Source organism: Genypterus blacodes, unplaced genomic scaffold (assembly GCF_046128005.1).
Source record: "Genypterus blacodes isolate CSIRO-AG114 ecotype Tasmania unplaced genomic scaffold, CSIRO-AGI_Gbla_v1 ptg000061l_1, whole genome shotgun sequence".
Lineage (NCBI taxonomy): Eukaryota > Metazoa > Chordata > Actinopteri > Ophidiiformes > Ophidiidae > Genypterus > Genypterus blacodes.
The window spans coordinates 2,142,742-2,161,297 of NW_027466873.1; the positions used below are offsets into that span (position 1 = coordinate 2,142,742).

Genomic DNA, 18,556 nt, shown 5'->3' on the forward strand with positions numbered 1-18,556 from the left:
CAAACGGAGGCGACATTAGGCCTAGTTAGGGAAGTGCTGACAGAGGGCTAATATCCCTTCATCTGTTTATTATGCATCATAAAGACGGCGAGAGGGGCTGAGAGAGGGGGAGAGACCTCCAGAAGTGCTTAATTGCATATTGATGTGGGTAGCAGGAGGCAGAGGCAGAGGCAGAGGCAACCACCCGGCTACATCGAGGGGAATTACAACATGGGTAATGCACCTAAAACGCCCTGTGAATAAGCAGTAATGATGCTGAGAATCCCTAAATTGCATCAGTCCAGCCTAGATGAGGCCTCATGACTTATTCATTAATTCCCATATTAATTTTATCTCATGAGGGGGGGTTGCCGGGGCAGCACGGTGAAGCAGCCCACAGAGGGATAATGATCTCTGCACTCAACAAGCTGCCCTGCGGTCTGCATCAGCCCAGGCTCTTTGAAAAAACAGGACGACTACGGCACAAAAACACGGCCGACAAGTGCAAACGCAGGCATTCATGAGTGAGGAGGACGGAGGACAAAGACAGAGCTCCGTTTGTAATCCAGCCCAATATCACATGGTGCTGTGCCGTGAAATATTTAGACGAATTACAACCAGGAGGGGCGCAGGAATCAGTAATGGAAAAGATTCAACAACAACATGCAGGATTTTGCTACTTTTTCTCCCCTTCTTTAGGCTCCAGTATACTTCTAAAGACACGAGATAAAGTGACAAAAGAACACACAAGCAAATCCTTAAGATATCAGAGCACTTTGACCTTTGGCACCCAGATTTTTGCCATGAAAGTTCCATAGATTGTAATCAATATAACAAACAAACAGGCAGCAGAACACTTCCTAAATCATTGTGTGGAGTAAAGTCCTTCAAAACTCCTCTGTTTTCTTTGTTTTAATTCATCACATGACTTGTTGTGTCACTGTTGGGGACCAATGGGACGCCCTTTCGCCTGATATTTAGATCGATTATAATCATAATCGAACATTGCTTTGTGAGGCGCCTTTTTGTTGTCTTAGTTCTGTTCCCTGCAACCGCCACTCTCATCTCTCACCTCGTGGTTTGCACAGAAAGCATGCTGCTGCACAGGCCCCTTAAATCTGTTACAGAGAGAGAAAGTGCACTTCAGGAAGTGGTTTTGATTGACAACCAATGACCTCGAAATTCCCCAGAGATGTTGCAAAACGCTCCAACCACTAAATCTGTCAGTTTGCTTTTACATAGTTGCAGCTCGACGCAACAGGATGAGACACGGGGAGAGTTTGACGCAAGCAGCTCAGTCTGTCGTAACGACGAATACGACTGAGGAGACACAGATAAAACGTAAAGGCGGACAAACTGGTGAACCAGCAGATGGAGCCACTTCTAATTTCTATTTCTGCCCCCGACACACACACACACACACACACACACACACACACACACACACACACACACACACACACACACACACACACACACACACACACACACACACACACACACACACACACACACCAGAGACAATAAAAAGATCAATATTTGAACTCCATCCTTCACCATAAATGATACATGGGTAATCAAGGCACCGTGTGATGCGTTAGCTTAGGCAAAGACTCATCAATCTTTGGTGGGATTTTGCGTGGCATTTGAGGCGGTGGAGGGCAGTAATCAGAGGCAGCATATGTGCGCGTATGTACAGCGTCAGTGTAAACACGCTGCGGCGCACCAAACACCTCGCTGTGCCTCCACGCCGGCAATATTAGTGTGTGTGGGGGCGTGCGAAAAACACAGATCTGATGTTTTACATTCTGTGTAGCTTGTTTGTGGGAATGTGTGAGGGGACTTCACATTTCAGCGTTTGTGTGTGTGCTTTGTCTATAGATGTGTGTGTAAACCACACTCATCCTGTATGTGAAGCCACTCGCCTGAGAACCTAAACCCCGGTCGGTCTCTCTCTCTCTCTCTCTCTCTCTCTCTCTCTCTCTCTCTCTCTCTCTCTCTCTCTCTCTCTCTCTCTCTCTCTCTCTCTCTCTCTCTCTCTCTCTCTCTCTCTCTCTCTCTCTCTCTCTCTCTCTCTCTCTCTCTCTCTCTCTCTCTCTCTCTCTCTCTCTCTCACTCTCTCACTCACTCACTCACTCACTCACTCACTCACTCAAACTTCTGGTGCTGTAGTCACATTTCCACCCCACACACACGTACATACACTCTTTCACTTAATTCCTCAAAACAGCCCTGAAAGGTCACCGCCTTGGTCCCGCCACAGATGCATATCATGACATCTTCTCACCTGCTCGCCCCACGAAACAAGGTCACGCACCCGCAGACAGAGCAAACAAAACATCACACGTTTCCGTTCAGTGAAACAGAATCAGGCCGCACAAAGTGAAAGTGTGTGCGTGCGTGCGTGCGTGCGTGCGTGCGTGCGTGCGTGCGTGCGTGCGTGCGTGCGTGCGTGCGTGCGTGCGTGCGTGCGTGCGTGCGTGCGTGCGTGCGTGCGTGCGTGCGTGCGTGCGTGCGTGTGTATGCCTGGGTGAAGGACAATATTACTCAAACATGCAGTAACTGTGTCTCTCCCCATGAGCAGCCAGAACCAAATGGAATCAAATTAGATCAGAAGAAGGTTTATTTTAGTGGAGAAGAGCAGGAGAGGGAGACGGAGGTATCGGTTACGACACCACACACACACACACTTTCTCTTCCAGGGTTCCTCACGTTGAATCGCTCTCAGGTCAGAGCGCTCGACTGAAGCTCCCGTTTTTCCTTGATCCATTATTCATCCTTCCCCAGTGAGGCTCTGCCTCCATGGCAAATAGGTTTCCACAGCGACACCAAAGCTCACTTCACGCATCTGACCACGCATACACAACAATGATGCAGAGACACCGCCACACTTGCACATAAACACACACACATATGTCCTCACACTTCTGTTCTCATCCTGTGACAAGTGTGATGTTGGGTTGATGGTTGGTAAAAAAGAATTAGCAGAAAGGAAAAGCAACGGAACGATCCAGAGAGCTGCAGTATTTCACGCCTATTGAGGCCAACATAAGCTTATTATCGGTGATGCCACGCCAGTCACACACACACACACACACACGCACGCAACCACACACAAGAGAACAAGAGCAAAGGACTGTTCCTTTCTAAAGTCAAGCAAAGGAGAAGACCAATTGATGAGCCCGTTAACGAGAGCAGGCATAAATCAACAAAGGAGAGAGAGAATGATGGTGACACACAGAGACAAAGACAGAGAGAGAGAGAGAGAGAGAGAGAGAGAGAGAGAGAGAGAGAGAGAGAAAGAGTGAGAGAGAGAAAGAAAGAAAGAAAGGGAGAAAGAGAGTTCAGAGTACAGAAGATAAACAGTCTGAAGTGAAGCGAGCAGACAAGCAGAAAAGCCGATTGTCTCTTTTCCTTTTTCATCCCTCCTTTGTTGTGAACCACTTCGTCAAATATCAGCATCACAGTGCCGCCATAACGGGCGACGGGCCGCTGCAGACCCCAGAGACGAGTGTGTGAATGGACAGAAATGTGCGATTGTGTTAGCGTGACATCATTACCCAGGTGGGATGGCTCCTCTGGCAGTGCCCATGGAGAGGCGCTGTGTCCCCGGCCGGTTCAGATTGTTCTGTCCGTTGATGGTGAGCGCGTGGTGACCATGGGCGGATGAAAGGGACGGCATCACGGGGGAGCAGGGGAAGTTGGCAGCTGACAGCGGCGACTGCACCTGTTCGGCTTTGGCTTGCCCGCCTCCCACGCTTATGTTATTGTTGTTGGCGCCGGAGGAGGCGGACGTCGGCGACCACAGGGAGGTTCCGGCAAAGGTGTTGCTTTGCCGCACCACCGTCAGCGTCCCCGCGGCCCCGGGGTTCCCCGCTGTCCCTCCATACAGCTTACGGCGCTGAGATGCTAGGATGGCATTGGAGGCGGCTCTCGTGCTGTTGACCAGGATGCATTGCTGACACGAGCAGGGATGGCCAGAGGTGGCGCCCACGGGCCAGGACTGCGACTTGGGGATGGAGCCCATGATCAGAGGATAGGCCAAGTCCATGCGTCTCCGCAGGCGGCGCTTGCGTTGGCTCTGCCTGTTGGTCTGACACATGCTGTTGAAGTCGATGAGGTAGCAGAAGCCCAGAGAGGTCAGGTCCAGCCAGGGGTGCTGCTTCTCGTAGGCGTTCTGGATGGTCACGCAGATCTCCATGTCATATGGCGTCCACGAGCCATTGTCATTTTCCCACTCCCACACCACGCCTTTCCCCGGAGCAGACGACGGCTCGTAGAAGTTCCTCTGCACAGGCCTCATGGTGCCTAGAAACAAAGGACAGTGATGGCAGATTAATACAGTGTTTGTAAATATAAGCTTACATCCACAAGTGTGCTTTCAGTCAAAAACTGCGTGGTTCAACTCATTCTAAACTCTATATCCTCTTTATCCTCTCTTGGAGGTGGTAGCACAGATCGTCCTGCTTCAAGCGGTGAGACCGGATCAATCAGTAGTCGAGGCCGTTGAAGTGAAACGCAGTGACAGGAAGAAGAGCTCTCACTGGATTCACACTCACAAATACCATTAATTGTCTTCAGTGGACCGGGCAAAGCAGCAGATACCATGACGGGTGATTACACCTGGAACTCTTTGATGTACACGTGCGTGTTCTGCCTGTATACAAGTGAGCTGGACATTAAATCCTCAACCAATCAGAACAATTGCACAGCACTCAGACCATTAACAAAAACCCTGACAGAAAAGCATCGGCACTGATTGCTGCTTTCGTCGGCCTCCAGCTAGTTGTAGTTTCAGCCTTGGTTCAATTTCAAGGAGACCCTGAACCCAGACAAGCCTTTGAAGAGGAACCTGATCGGCTGAGGGGGAGGAGGGTTAACGATACGCTGCATGCATCAAGACGAAGAGTTACATATTGTAGCTTTAATACAGTGGCAGAAAGAGTTTGTTGAAACGTATAACGCTCCGACTTGCCAGTAAAATCCTGACCTCGGGAGACTTAGACTCTATATCAAAGTGTACGGCGCAAATCTGAAGCAAATTCCACGGTTCAGTCTCAGTCTGCAGGCCACGAGACCAAAGGAGGGGGAGGGGCGGCTTTGGACTGTACTTCCGCCCCTCCCTGCTGATGGCCATTCAGCTCCCACCTCCATTATAACACAATTACTGTAGTCACACGGGAAATCAGGACACCTTAGCAGATCCATCTCCACCCGCCGCGCGTCAGCAAGGGTATTCAGGCACTCGGGTGGACCTCCCCTCCTTCCCCCACTTCATTTAACGGGTAAATGCACACTTCCCCTGCCAGCCAGGACCAGGGTGATAATGGAGGGAGGGAGTGTGTTTGTGTGTGTGTGTGTGTGCACAGGATGAGTGGGTATGGGAGTGAGTAGGGGGGTGGGTGGTGTTGGTGGGCGGTGGTAACCCCCCTCATCCTGTAGTCCGGCTCTGGGCTGCAGAGAATGAAATGTATCAGCAGAATCAGCAGGTCTGACCTTGAGTCTCCGCTGCAGTCTGCTGCTAAAGGACTCCTTCTGACGGCTAATTTCATTTGGAGCCGCCGCTGCCGAGAACCTCTGCTGAGAGAGAGAGACACGCACACACACGCACATACACGCACACACACACCACTGCCTGCGTGTCTCTCGCCTCTTTAGTCATTCAGTCAAGCACGACTTCCTACATGCTCGTACCTGCTCACAAGCGTTCTCCACAAAAACGAGTAATATATAACATAAGTGATATTTGCTGTTATTTGTTGAATTTTGCCACTAAGTAAAAAATATAAAGGTCCTCATGTACCGCTTTATTTTCTATGCCTGCCTATGGAAAGTTTACCGAGTTCCCTGGAGGGATTTGCCTGTTGTAGATGCTCACTCACAATTATGACAAAAACCCAACAGGAACAGGAAATAATGGACATGACAGTTTGCACCTTTGTGGTAATTTTACAGACTGATTCACTGATAAACTTAATGAGGCCAACTCGGAATTTTCGGAATAAAACTCATTTGATTTCCTGACAATTACTTATCCGCTAAATGTATTTGCACTTCCAAGTGACACGCCGGTGATTTTACAAAATGTCATGTCACCTTCATTTTTGTTCACTCAGGCGTTCACTCGGGCCTTTGAATCGACCGCTGTGGATCCTTGTTGCTATTTCTTCAAGAGCACAAAGACCGAAGACATTTGATGTAGAGCAGCTTTTAGAGGCTTTTCAACATGTTCTGTGGCTCTACACGGGTGCATTCTACAAACTCTGGGTCTAGTTTTACCCACTGCTCATATTAATTACACACAATGGCAGAAAATGGAGGCCAACTGCGACAATAAAGTTTGAGTGTTGATGTTCCAACATGTTCTACATCACGAATAAGAGCATCATTTGGCAGCGTGAGATGTTGAATTGTCTAATCTAACAGGTTGTTCTTCGGCAACATTGTGGCTTTGTGTTGCGTTTGTGTTTCTTAAAGCTGATGGGTTGGTCCTGTTTGACTCGCGCACAAAGGGCAGGAAGCACCTTTAACGTGCACAGGAACACATCTTCTCCACAAAACCATTGAAGATTTCCCCAATGATAAGGATTCATAAGATAACTGGAAGCACTTTTTTACTTATTCATGTAGCCGCAACACTCAACACTCACTGAATGTGTTGTGTGTTATGTTGTGACTGTGTTGGTAGCTGGGACCTCTGGAAGAAAGACTAAAGGTTGTGACGTATATACAAACAGCTACACACATTGTAGCTGTTTTTGCCAAAAGGTTGTGGTCTGAATTGTTGATGTTCTCCATGTGACCCTTCATTCTCTTCCTGACAGGAAACTAGGCGAGAGTGGCCACGTCCTGTCCGACCCTGTGTGCCTTTGGCAGCCATCTTTGCACACATCCTAAATCATCCCTCCCATGATGTCCTCCAGCTGTCCTTGTGCAACAGCAGTGCGGTTCCCCTCGGGTGAGCAGTGGCTGTGTGACGTATTGGCACGTCAGGCCTCGCTGTGGGACTCTAACCCCGCTGTCACACAGGTCCAAGTGGTTTCAGGGCCGGCCTGGCTGCCCTCTCACATCTTGGCTGGAGGGAAACTTCCCTGTGAGGTCACGCCAGGCTCCACACTTAACATCTCTGTGTCCTTCTGGGAACGGAGGAGGGTTTGCATGAATCACTCCATCCACTCTAAATGGAAGGACGAGCAGTCTACTGCCAAGTCCTCACAGCCCTCAGAGTTCTGCTGCAGAATACAGGCAGTTTGTGTTTGCCTTAGTTTGCCTATTTTGCTTTAGAATTTAAACACTTCTATCAATCTTCCAAGAGTAATTACAAATACATCTTGTTCCCACACAGAAGGAATCTGATGTAAGAAACTGAAATAATGAAATCAATTCTCTTTTTTTAAGCCAGTCAGGAGGAGAAACGTCAGGTAAAGCATTTCCCTGTGACAAACTGTGACTGTCCAAACAACATCACTAGGATTGTTTTAGTATTTTAGACATATTTGTCTTTCCCTTGCCAGGTCTGGTCATGCAATATCTTCAACTGTGTGCTATAGTAATTACATTACATTACATTACGATCATTTGGCAGACGCTTTTATCCAAAGCGACTTACATTACATTACCACCCTTCGCAGAGAGGGGAGCAATTAAGGGTTCAGTGCCTTGCTCAGGGGCACCTCGGCAGGGGCTCAAACCGGCGTCCCTCCGGTTCCCAAGCGGAAGCTCTACCCACTGAGCCACTGCCTCCCATGATCAGACAATTAGTTGTTTGATCATGGGAGGCATGGAGGCAGTGGCATGCACTGTGGGCCAATCGAGCCCTGCTGCTCTCAAAACCGCTTCAGCTTACAAAACTAACGGCAGCAAGGCCGATTTTACAAAGGAGGAAGGTGCTACAACATAACCCTCACAGCGTGCTGCTTCACCGCCTGCAAAGCAACCAGAACAAGCACCTGTAGCCGCATCGAAAACAATCTCCTGCCAGATATTCCTGCTTTTGGATGAAGAGCCAAACCAAAAACCAACATGGTAAGAAATTGTGGCTTCAAGGAAGGAAAAATATTAAAGAAGGACAACTGTGGATTCTGGCCTCAGATTGATAACAGCACTACAGAGGGGACAGGACCAGAATCTCTGCTATATGAAAATAAGCTTCAAATAAAAGAACTCAGAACTCATCTTTTAATGGAATCCGTTACAGACACACACCTGATGTGCAGGTGGTATCTACTGCATGCAGAACAGCTGCTGCAGAACAAACCAGATTCAAGCTTTGTTGTCACAGAAACACAAAGGAAAGGTTTTGTTGTCATGGAAGCCGTCCCTGGGGCTCGGCGGGGGGGTTGCCCATATGTGAATGTTCCTACTATTCCTTTCCCCGAGCAGAGCAGCCAACGGAGTCGCTCCCCCTCCTCCTCCTCCTCCTCCGCTCTCTCTCTCTCTCTCGCCTCATCTGCTGCTGACGCCAGCGTTCTCCTCGCTCGCTCTCTGCTGGCTCTCCTGGCACCTCACCAGCGCTGTCTCACCGAGCCGCTCTTCACATTTTCCACTCTGTCACTCACTGTTCTCGCACAAACGCTCAACTCCTGGACACAGAGCGCAAATATGTGTCACTGAATCAGGGCCGCCCCCCACCACACACACACACACACACACACACACACACACACACACACACACACACACCCAGCCCTCATCACCTTGTACTTACAGCACATCGTCGCGCTGCTGCTGCTGCTGCTGCTGCTGCTGCTGCTGGAAGAGGCGGACAGACAACAAGCGGCCGGATCAAGCTCTATAATGCATGCTTATAATTGACAAGCCTCTTCAGTTTCTCCAGGGCCACGTTGAGCCTATTAAAACACAGAGCTGCATTTTTCCTTTTAACTACAGAAGCAGAAAGGCCAGTAACTGGTCCAGCGTTACACAGCTCAATGCAGCCTCAGAGGTATTTAAAACCTCCTCTGGCGAAGAAACGTCACAGCTTTCATATTTGATTAATCTACTGATGCACACCGAGCCAGAGATGTTTGTCATAACCGGTGAGATGATAAAGCTTCGATCGAAAATGACCTCTAATGTGTGGTGTTGCTCCTCTAGCAAGAGAAACGGGTAAACATATGAACCTCTGTGTCGCCTGTGACATTGGAGGCGATGGATCGGAGGTCGTCTACAATCCTCCCTCACCTGGGATCATTTTGAAACACCAACACGTTCCTTCTTGAATTTAAACCAGATCAGCTGCCAGTTCTCTCTAAACAGGCTAATCAAAGGAAAACGCCACTGATGACACAGAGGGTCAACATGGAGGCCAGAGGCAGAACTCAAACTTCCGGCCACAGCTAAACGAGGCCCAGTCATATCACGTCCTCCATTATCTGATCTGTGTTGGCATTGTGGAGAGTTGAATGTATCAACAGTTCACTGAGGGTCACATACTGTAGAAACATTTCAATTAAACCAAACTGACAAAAACAAGCCTCTTGATCTCACAACACTCTACCCCACTTACTGGTGAGAAAAGTATTGGGCTTAAGCTGGGCCATGAACCAAGCAGAACCAAGGCAATAAGTTGTTCCGGAAGCTTGGCGTGTACGTGGACTCATGATGGTGGTTCCTAGGAAATCACCTTGTAGTTGGTTCTGGCTCGGTTCTAGCTTGGATGATGTAACTGGAGCAAGACCTCATTCTCAAAAGGGGTCTCGTCTTACTGGATGCATTTCTTCAGACACATTTTCAGCAAATTCTACCTCATATGTTACACTATAAATATTAGGAAATATAACAAAAAGGAACACCATCCCCTTCAGAATCCGGCTTACAACATATTCAAAGACACATTCTTGCCGGCGCACGAACACACAGGCTCACCCCCTTTTCCGTCGGTGGAACTTCAGCTTGATTTCATTTTACGCTTCATCAAGTTTTTATTTAATCAAAAAGGCCTGCTGAGCTGCAAAGAAGCTCCACGTCAGCAGAGGCCTAAGAGTCCTTTCATCGCGTGTGGTATCATTGTAAAGCCTCCATAATATCTGACGTGTGAATAGTGAACACATGGCGAATATGCTAATACACGCGACAGTATGGAGCAACAGAATAATTGATCTGAGTTTGATGTCTTCCACACGAACCCCCGCAGCACAGCTTCAACAAAAAAAAAAAAAAAAAAAACAATTCTTTCATCTGCCAAGACAAAATAAAAACAATAAACTCAAGCCGGCGCTTAGAGACGAAGAAGGCACGAAACACTGACTAATGTTTAATGAGAGACGCTGCATAGACTCGGAGAAAACGTGGCTGAGGAGATCCGACGTGGAATATGAATCTGATAAAAACCGAACTTTACATTTAGAGCCTTGTGGCGTTGAGGCTTATAGAGGTAATAACCACTGTGTGTTCAGACAGTGCCGTCATACCTGTGCAGCAAAGTGGGAGAGATCTGTAAGAGCATTATCTGCTCATTAACCACTGTGCGAGATCAGAGAGCGGAGATCAGAGAGCAGAGTAATGAGTATGACAGTCAGGCATTAAGATGGTTTAACAGCATTAAACGCCACAATATCTCTCCTTTCCCACCCAATCACACATCAAAGCTCATTTTCTGTGCCGAGACAACGCGTTGGTTTTCCCAGAATGCAGCTCTTTGTGATGATCTACAGTCGTGAGTAGCGACTTGGATTCCCTTAAGCGCCCTTGTCTCCGTGTCGGCAAAAAGTGATGGATGAACAAAAGCGGAGTGGCCGCTGCCGCCTGCCTGAGGAGGCAGTGGGAGACAGAGATGAAGGAGAGGAAGGAAGGAAGGAAGGTAGGTAGGGAGGGAAGGGGAGAGGAGAGGAGAGGAAAGGAGGAAGGGAAGGATGGAGGATTGGGTATGTACAGAATTTAGGAGGGTGGGTGGTTACAGTTTCTAGGAAATGAAGAAAGAAGGAAGGGAGGAGGCTCACGATGATGAGAGAAGCTTAACTGCCAAAGAACAATAAAAAAAAGAGGATGCCTCACTCCAGGCTGGGAAAGTCAACACTGCAGTAAAACAGGCCGCAGCTAATTCAGTTTTGCTGCCAGGGAGACAAAAGCTTTGAGGAGAGGAGCCTCAACTCCCACTGCAGCCACCCTCAGCCCCTTCAACGCTCCCCAACTCCCCTCTCAGCTCCACCTCGGGGAGCTGGACGCTGCTCACCCGCCACTTGTGCAGAGTTTGCACTTGCAGCGCGAGAAAAAAAAAAGACGGAGCACGGAGGTGAAAAAAAAAGAAAAAACATTGAGAGAAAATGAAGTTAGTCCTGTCCACCTGCCAGATCCTCCACTGCAATGAAGCAACAGACCCTGAAACAACCTTCAGACTGTGTGAGTGTCGCCACCGTGCTCAGATGTGTGTGTGTGTGCGTGCGTGTGTGTGAGCCTGTATTTCCACGACAAAGCAACAAATGTGCTCAAATGTACTATCGGACAAATTCCCTATCACACCAGTTTATCAACAGATATCCTCATGTAGCAAGTATCAGTGCGAACAAGGGTTGATTGATAAGTTCCGAGCCTGATGCATACGGAAAAAAAGCAGGGGGTGTGAAAACAAATGTTGAAGAAGTTTGATTTACAGCGTCCAGAGAGTCCCATGGCTCAGTGAGCTGCATGCAGTGCTTGTGTTCTCTCTGGCTGCTCTCCATGATTGCAGCTTTGAGCACCCACCCCACTCTCCTGGTCTGGACCCCTCGCTCATCCACATCATCCCTAACGTGTTGCATAGGACGTTTTTGGACTACCTGAGGACTTTTTGAAACAGAGATAAAATTCCAGCAGCACTGTTGAGTAGAAGGGATTGGAAAACCACCCGGAAATAAAGCTTTGAATGTTTGTAAGCTTTTTAGTCAACCATCATAGTTTAATAACTGGTTCCAATGCATTTTCATTTGATGTGACAAAGTACGGTCCACTGTCACTAGCTGATGTATGGATGTTTGGTTAGGGTGGGAAAACAACTACGCTTTCCATTGTAGACTCAGAACTTATCAATCGAAGGGCTGCTTCAGCAGATAAGACACGTGTGCAGAAATGCTATTTTCAGCAAAGAACAATCTAATAAAAGTATTGATACAAGTATGGAACAAAGAAAATCCAGTATCACCTGACTCTGGTCTGTGTGTGTGTGTGTGTGTGTGTGTGTCTGCTTCATCCTTGATCACTTCCACCTCACACCACTGCTGCCTCATCGGGTCCAGCAGGAGCCTTGTTAGCGCGTCAGTGGAGGGTGGAGGCACAGCTCCAGGCATGGCTACCACGTGCATGCACACACGCACACACACATGCACAGGTCAGTGCTGCCAAAGAACAGTGTCACGTTGTGGCAAAGTGGGTTTCTTGTTAGCAGAGTCTCACTTTCACACATGGAATACAAACGGCGGCCAATTTAGACGCAGGCGACTGTTTATCCTTCAGCGTTTTCCCCTGAAGTGTGACATTCAGTAATTTGATGGGATTCTTGCCCGCTTATCCCTTCGTGTGGAACAGAGGCTCATTATTTCAGCATAACACCCAAACTCCTCAGCTTTCCCTGACAGCTGGCACCGGGCCAGCACCGAGCGCAGCACCGAGCAAACACTGAGGGACGACATATGAAGACACACAATGATGGAACACCAGCTCCCATATGTGAAAGTACACAGATACAGATTAGCACAGGGTCTTTAGTCTTAGATATTAGATTAGTATGGGATATTTCTAAATGTAGGTTTTCACATGGGAAATGAAATCAAATCAATTATCTAGTTTTCACAAATCGTGTCCAGACTTGTTTGTTGTGAGGTGACCAAGGAGGAGGCTGGGACATGTGACGGCTCGGCTCCCACACGTGCAGCTTAGCAGAGAGCTTTAGGATGATGTCGTGCTTACGTTTTACAATTTCATTTATGCCGCTTTAGTTTTTATTTACGCTGCAAAAGATGTTCACCAGAGCCAAACGAGTCGATCCGAGTGTGAAATCCCTTCACTTCTTCCCTTCTGTGGGTAAACACTGTGCATCGTTGCAGTGTGTGTGTGTGTGCGCGGCGGTTGCGTCGTGTCTGTGCAGACTTTGGAGGAGAGCTTGTGTAATTCTTTGATTTTTGTCATTTGACCTCTGCCACCGTACATAACACACACAGGACTACAAGACAAGACACATCCACTGAGGTGTGTGTGTGTGTGAATACAAAGTCTCACCTTATGGGCCAAAGCACAGTGTGTTATTCTAGAGGTACACATCATTACTGCGCGCACACACACACACACACACACACACACACACACACACACACACACACACACACACACACACACACACACACACACACACACACACACACACACACCAGTCTCCAGGTCTGCGACATCACTCTCACACTTGGTTCCTGGCAGCATTCACAGCATCACGTAGGGAGACTCAAGGTCACACAACTGCATTAAAATCACCAGAAATTGTATTGCACTGAGTTTTCCTTTGGTGTTTCCGGCTCCTACACACCTTGTAATTAATAGCCATCCTGTAAAGTTCATGGTGTGTCACTCTTAGCGCTGTGTGTGTGTGTGTCTATCTGTGGGATTCCTATTGTCTCACGACAGATGTGCAGAGTCAATTTATGGGATTCGCTCGTGGATTGCTGACATTTCTGTGGAGTTTTGTGGCAGACACGGTGCTGGAGCAGTGTGTTTAATTGGCCGCCCGTGGACGTGTCAGACTGACCAAAGATTCTGTCATGATTCGCTCGCAATTGTCAACTTCTGTCTGTAGTGAAGTGACTTTGTGGCGTCTCAGTCTGGCTACTGCGGCGCCTGGTGTGGAGCGGATGAGGCACAATCTTCTTAAGGGTAATTTTTTTTTGGCAGCGATAAACAGAAATAATTACACTCCAGAGGATCCACACCAAGGACAGCACTATTCTAACGAATGGCGTCGGAGCGTTAAATTACATCACAATGTTCCAGCAGACAATTACAGGTGAGCTGTGACTCACGGAGACGAAGAGCGACATGCTGCCTTCAGACACCATCGGGTCTCATCACAGGAAACGTCTGGATACATGAAAGTAGAGTGCCGCCGTGCCGCTTGGCCCGTGTCGACGTGGAAATGGGCAGAGTGTTATAGAGGTCTCTCACACACACACACACACACAACTTTGCTTTAAAAGTGAGTGAAGTCTCCTTTGTGGGGAGTTGTTATTCATGGGCTCAGATCTTTTCCCTGTTAAATCAAAAGTGTGACCAAGTTAACAAACGTCCATCTATTCCACTCATTTCAAACGGCTCCGTTGTTTCAACCGGCATATATTTTTACGAGGCAAATTCGCCGAGCTGAAGTTGGCCTCTGCAGTCTATTAAAAGCGCCGACATGCTTCTCAAGGCTAAATTTCTCGAAAATGAGAGGAAATCAGGGTCACGCCCTCATTGCAGAGTGGCTGTTGGAGCTCTGAGAGCCTTTATGGAGCCTAAAGCGAGAAACGCAGGTCCTCAGGGCTTCCCCGGCACACAGGTACAGCTGCGGCCCGCGCGGAACCTGGTTTCACAAGTCCACTTCTCAATCCTCAAGTCTTCGCTTCCTCAGTTTCAATCCATTAAAGAAAAAAAGAGGAACAGAAAGCTGCAGAAATGTGAATAAAGTCGTGGGAAGCTGCGTTCTGTGGTTGAACTCTAACGCGTTCACACTGTATATCACACACACACACACACACACACACACACACACACACACACACACACACACACACACACACACACACACACACACACACACACACACACACACACACACACACACACACACACACACACACACACACACACACACACACACACACACAGAAATGTTTACGCTGTGATATCAGAGGGACGACCGAGGTTCCAGAGGCTCAAATAGCCGGAAGAAATGTACATAATTTATACACTACCATCATGAATAAAGCATTAATCATTTTCTGGAAGGCTTAATTACTCTGGAACAAATGAGGGTCAACTTTGAAATTCAATGTCTTTGACACTCGTCGTCTTGTTGAGCAAGTTTTGCAAATGAAAAAAAAGCATTCATCACTCATCGGTTCAGGCAAACTAATGAAGTACCTGCCCTGCAGAAGAAGCTGCTGCACCAGGAGGGGAACGTTGGGAGTGATTTTCATCCCCTTTCATACTGACTAATGTGTCTCTGACTGAAACGCGTCCATGCGAGGGACAGAACAGCATAGAGGCAAGTGCCATTTAAGTCTGATGAAAATTCACCTTGAGGCAGCGGCAACATAAATCCTAGGAGAGCACGGCGGCTGTCATTAATAATGAAATGTCTGGAAAGTGAATGTGTGAGATGCTGGACGTGCAGCAGCAGCAGCAGCACAGGCTGCAGGGGCCCAACTAAGATTATTCACCTCAGCAGCTACTGCAGGACGCTAAACCAGGGGCACAGCAAGAGGCAGGATATACAGGGGGGCAGAGAGAGAGAGAGAGAGAGAGAGAGAGACAGAGAGAGGTGCCGAACCAGATCTTCAAGTTGATCAGCCGATTCAAGACACAACGATGAGCAACATTAAGAGTAAAGTCACTTTTCATTGCAAAGCCACAAGCTTTAACCCAGAGCTGCCAGGAAAATGGGAATTATGGTGAAGCTGGGAGAGTGTGTGGTAATGAGGCTCAAAGTGTGTGTGTGTGTGTGTGTTGTGTGTTCACTTAAGATGAGCACATGTGTTAAGTTGCACTGTGTGTTCCCTGTTTGTGGGCTTATGTTTCTGTCATAACAGGAGTCACTAGTGAGACATCTTTAAGAAAGACATCCCAGTTTCAGCCGCATTCTGAGTGAACTGAGTGAAAACGCTGAGGCCACAACAAAAAGTCCTCCATTAAACCGCTGGCAGCCCCGAGTTGCGTCAGTGCGGCTCCGGTCTCTTCAAGATGGCGCTTTCATGTAAATGTTAGACCGCAAATGCAGATCAAAGACAGGAACTCTGTCCCTTTCCAGCGTGACGTCGGGTCAACATCTGGTTTGTGTAGCGCCGTGCCGCTGAGCGCCGACTGGAGGAGAGGCGACGGTTTGAGCGCAACATCTGCATCCACGTCGTTAATCAAACAAAGCAACTGCTCTGCTGTGACAGAGACACTTTCACCTGTAAATCAAGTGAGTGTGAGACCACAGGGGGGGAATTGAGATTCCACTCACGATGTCACACACACCTGCCACCACAAACGCACGCACACACACTCTAGAGCTCTTGATTGAAACAAGCATGCGAGTCATAATGAGCTGCGTAATATTTGCCACCACATTGACCGAGAGAGACATTTATACGCCGATGATGACGAGGTGTGAACATGAGGAGGGGCTACGTTTCTCTCTCAAGTTTCTGTTTCCCGAAGCTGTTTGCCGTCCGTTAGTCGTGCGTGTAAACTCATCGAGGGGATTAGTTTCAGTAAGAGTCTGTCAATCAACACGAGCGGCTGGAGGTCAGGGTTCGCGTCGTTACGTCTCCAGCGTTGGTCTGATGAGCGGAGACAGAAGACATCCTCTGATCTGACCTCCCAGCCCGGCCCTGATAAGCAAGCGGTGCAGCGAGCGAGCGAGCGAGCGACAGAGAAAGAGAGAGCGAAGGTTTAAAGCCGCTTTCCCCCCGATGGTAAAGTGAGATATCCACTCTGGAAGTTAAAAGTGGTGACTCACTGGATTAGAAGTCACAGGGAGACGTGCTGAGAGCCGGAGCGACTCACGCTGCCAGAGGCTGCACGCCCCGATGCTCCTCGCTGGAACGCAGCCACTTTGTGCACCGGGCCGACGCAGCCATCACGCCACGACCTCGTCTCACGCGTTTATACTTTATATTATTCACGGGGAATCACACAAAAGCTTCCCCGGTTCCCACAGACAAATCTGTAAAAAGTCGACAGAAATCTAATGCAAATTGGCAGCGGCTCCACAAACTGATGTCATGAGTGTTACGAGCTCGCAGGCCTCACTGCTGTCCAGTAGGCGGCGCCATTTAACACAACGAAGAAGAGTCTTGCTTGATGTCTCATCTCGACTTGAGTGCCATCTGCCATCTTGTGTGCCACCTTCTTTTTCTAAGATTAAACTCCAGAAACAAAACATAGAAACGTAACCAACTACATCGCAAAATCTGTTTCCGTCGCCATCTCACGGATGACATCATTTAGCGTCTAAATCGATCTGATGGATCAGCAAGATGCCGAGAGAAAAAAAGCTGCGTTCAATGACAACGGGTGACTTGAGCGCGCCGAATCCACACACCGACTGTTTCGCCAATATTCTGCGATCTGTGTGTGTGAGAGAGGTGTGATTGTGTGAGCTAACCAGTCAGCTGACACCAGGTGTGACGGCGCTCAGGAGGAGAAACCTTCACTGATCAACCGATCCGACTGAACTGGAGGAGCCACTTAGATGATTGGACACAAAGACTGAACAGCCAGTCCAATTTCTTTCAACTGCTACTGCTGAATATCCAACTGACACACACACACACACACACACACACACAGACAGAGAGAGAGAGAGTTACAGCTAGGCTTTTGTTGTTTGGAGCCTTTTCATTCTTCTTCTTCTTCTTCTTCTTCTGAAGCTTGTAGGGCTTCACAGTCGGAGCAGAAACGTGCTGCACTCGACCTTTCGCACGTAGATGTCAGGAATCCTTTTTTGCAGCTTCCTCCCACAGACCACCACAGCCGTTCCCACGCACGCTTACTACACACACACACACCAAAGTTACGCATCACACAGCCCTCCCCCAACACACACACACACACACACACACACACACACACACACACACACACACACACACACACACACACACACACACACACACACACACACACACACACACACACACACACACACACACACACACACACACACACACAGGTTTTAAGGCAGAATCCAGACCACAACCACAGCTTCTTGTTTGTCAGCTCGTACACTGAGCAGACGTGAGGTCGTGTCGTGGTCGTCTCCTCTTCGTCTTCTGGCCTCTCTCGTCCCGTAATTAGTCACAGTGGCTTTCGCGAGCCAGAGCAGAGGAGGTTCTCACGAACTGTGTGACCAGAACAAACACACCGTCGCTCTGATAGGGGTTATCTCAGCTCTCGCACGCAGACGCAACGGAGCAGTCACAGCGCCCTGGCAACCGTGACAACAGACGCAACAGCGGAAACAAACGCAGATGCAAACACAGCACAACACACCGCTTTTTAGAGGTGAAACCTGTGAGCTTAAAGGAACGTTGGTGAATCCGAGAGAGCCTCGGGTACACACACACACACACACACACACACACACACACACACACACACACACACACACACACACACACACACACACACACACACACACACACACACACACACACACACACACACACACACACACACACACACACACACACACGGGTGGTGAACATGGCTGAGGACAGAGACTCTCTGCTTCTGTAGCGGTATTAGCCCTGTGACACTACGTTACATTTACAGGTGAAGGTTTACGGTCGTATTTCAGACTGAACATGTCCACACACTCGTCTTTGGATGAGCTGTGGAAACAAACCTTTGGCTCCCAGGCCGATCCTCC

At 48.5% G+C, this 18,556-nt stretch overlaps 1 protein-coding gene across 2 annotated transcripts in view; it reads right to left on the reverse strand.

The window, feature by feature from the left end:
• The window catches only part of dtx1 (deltex 1, E3 ubiquitin ligase), a 37,478-nt gene that overhangs the window by 13,107 nt on the left and 5,815 nt on the right, over window positions 1-18,556 (reverse strand). For both annotated transcript variants that reach the window (XM_076154019.1, XM_076154018.1), the window contains exon 3: window positions 3,540-4,287. In XM_076154019.1, coding sequence (XP_076010134.1) covers window positions 3,540-4,287 — 748 coding nt within the window. The remainder of the gene's footprint in view (window positions 1-3,539; window positions 4,288-18,556) is intronic.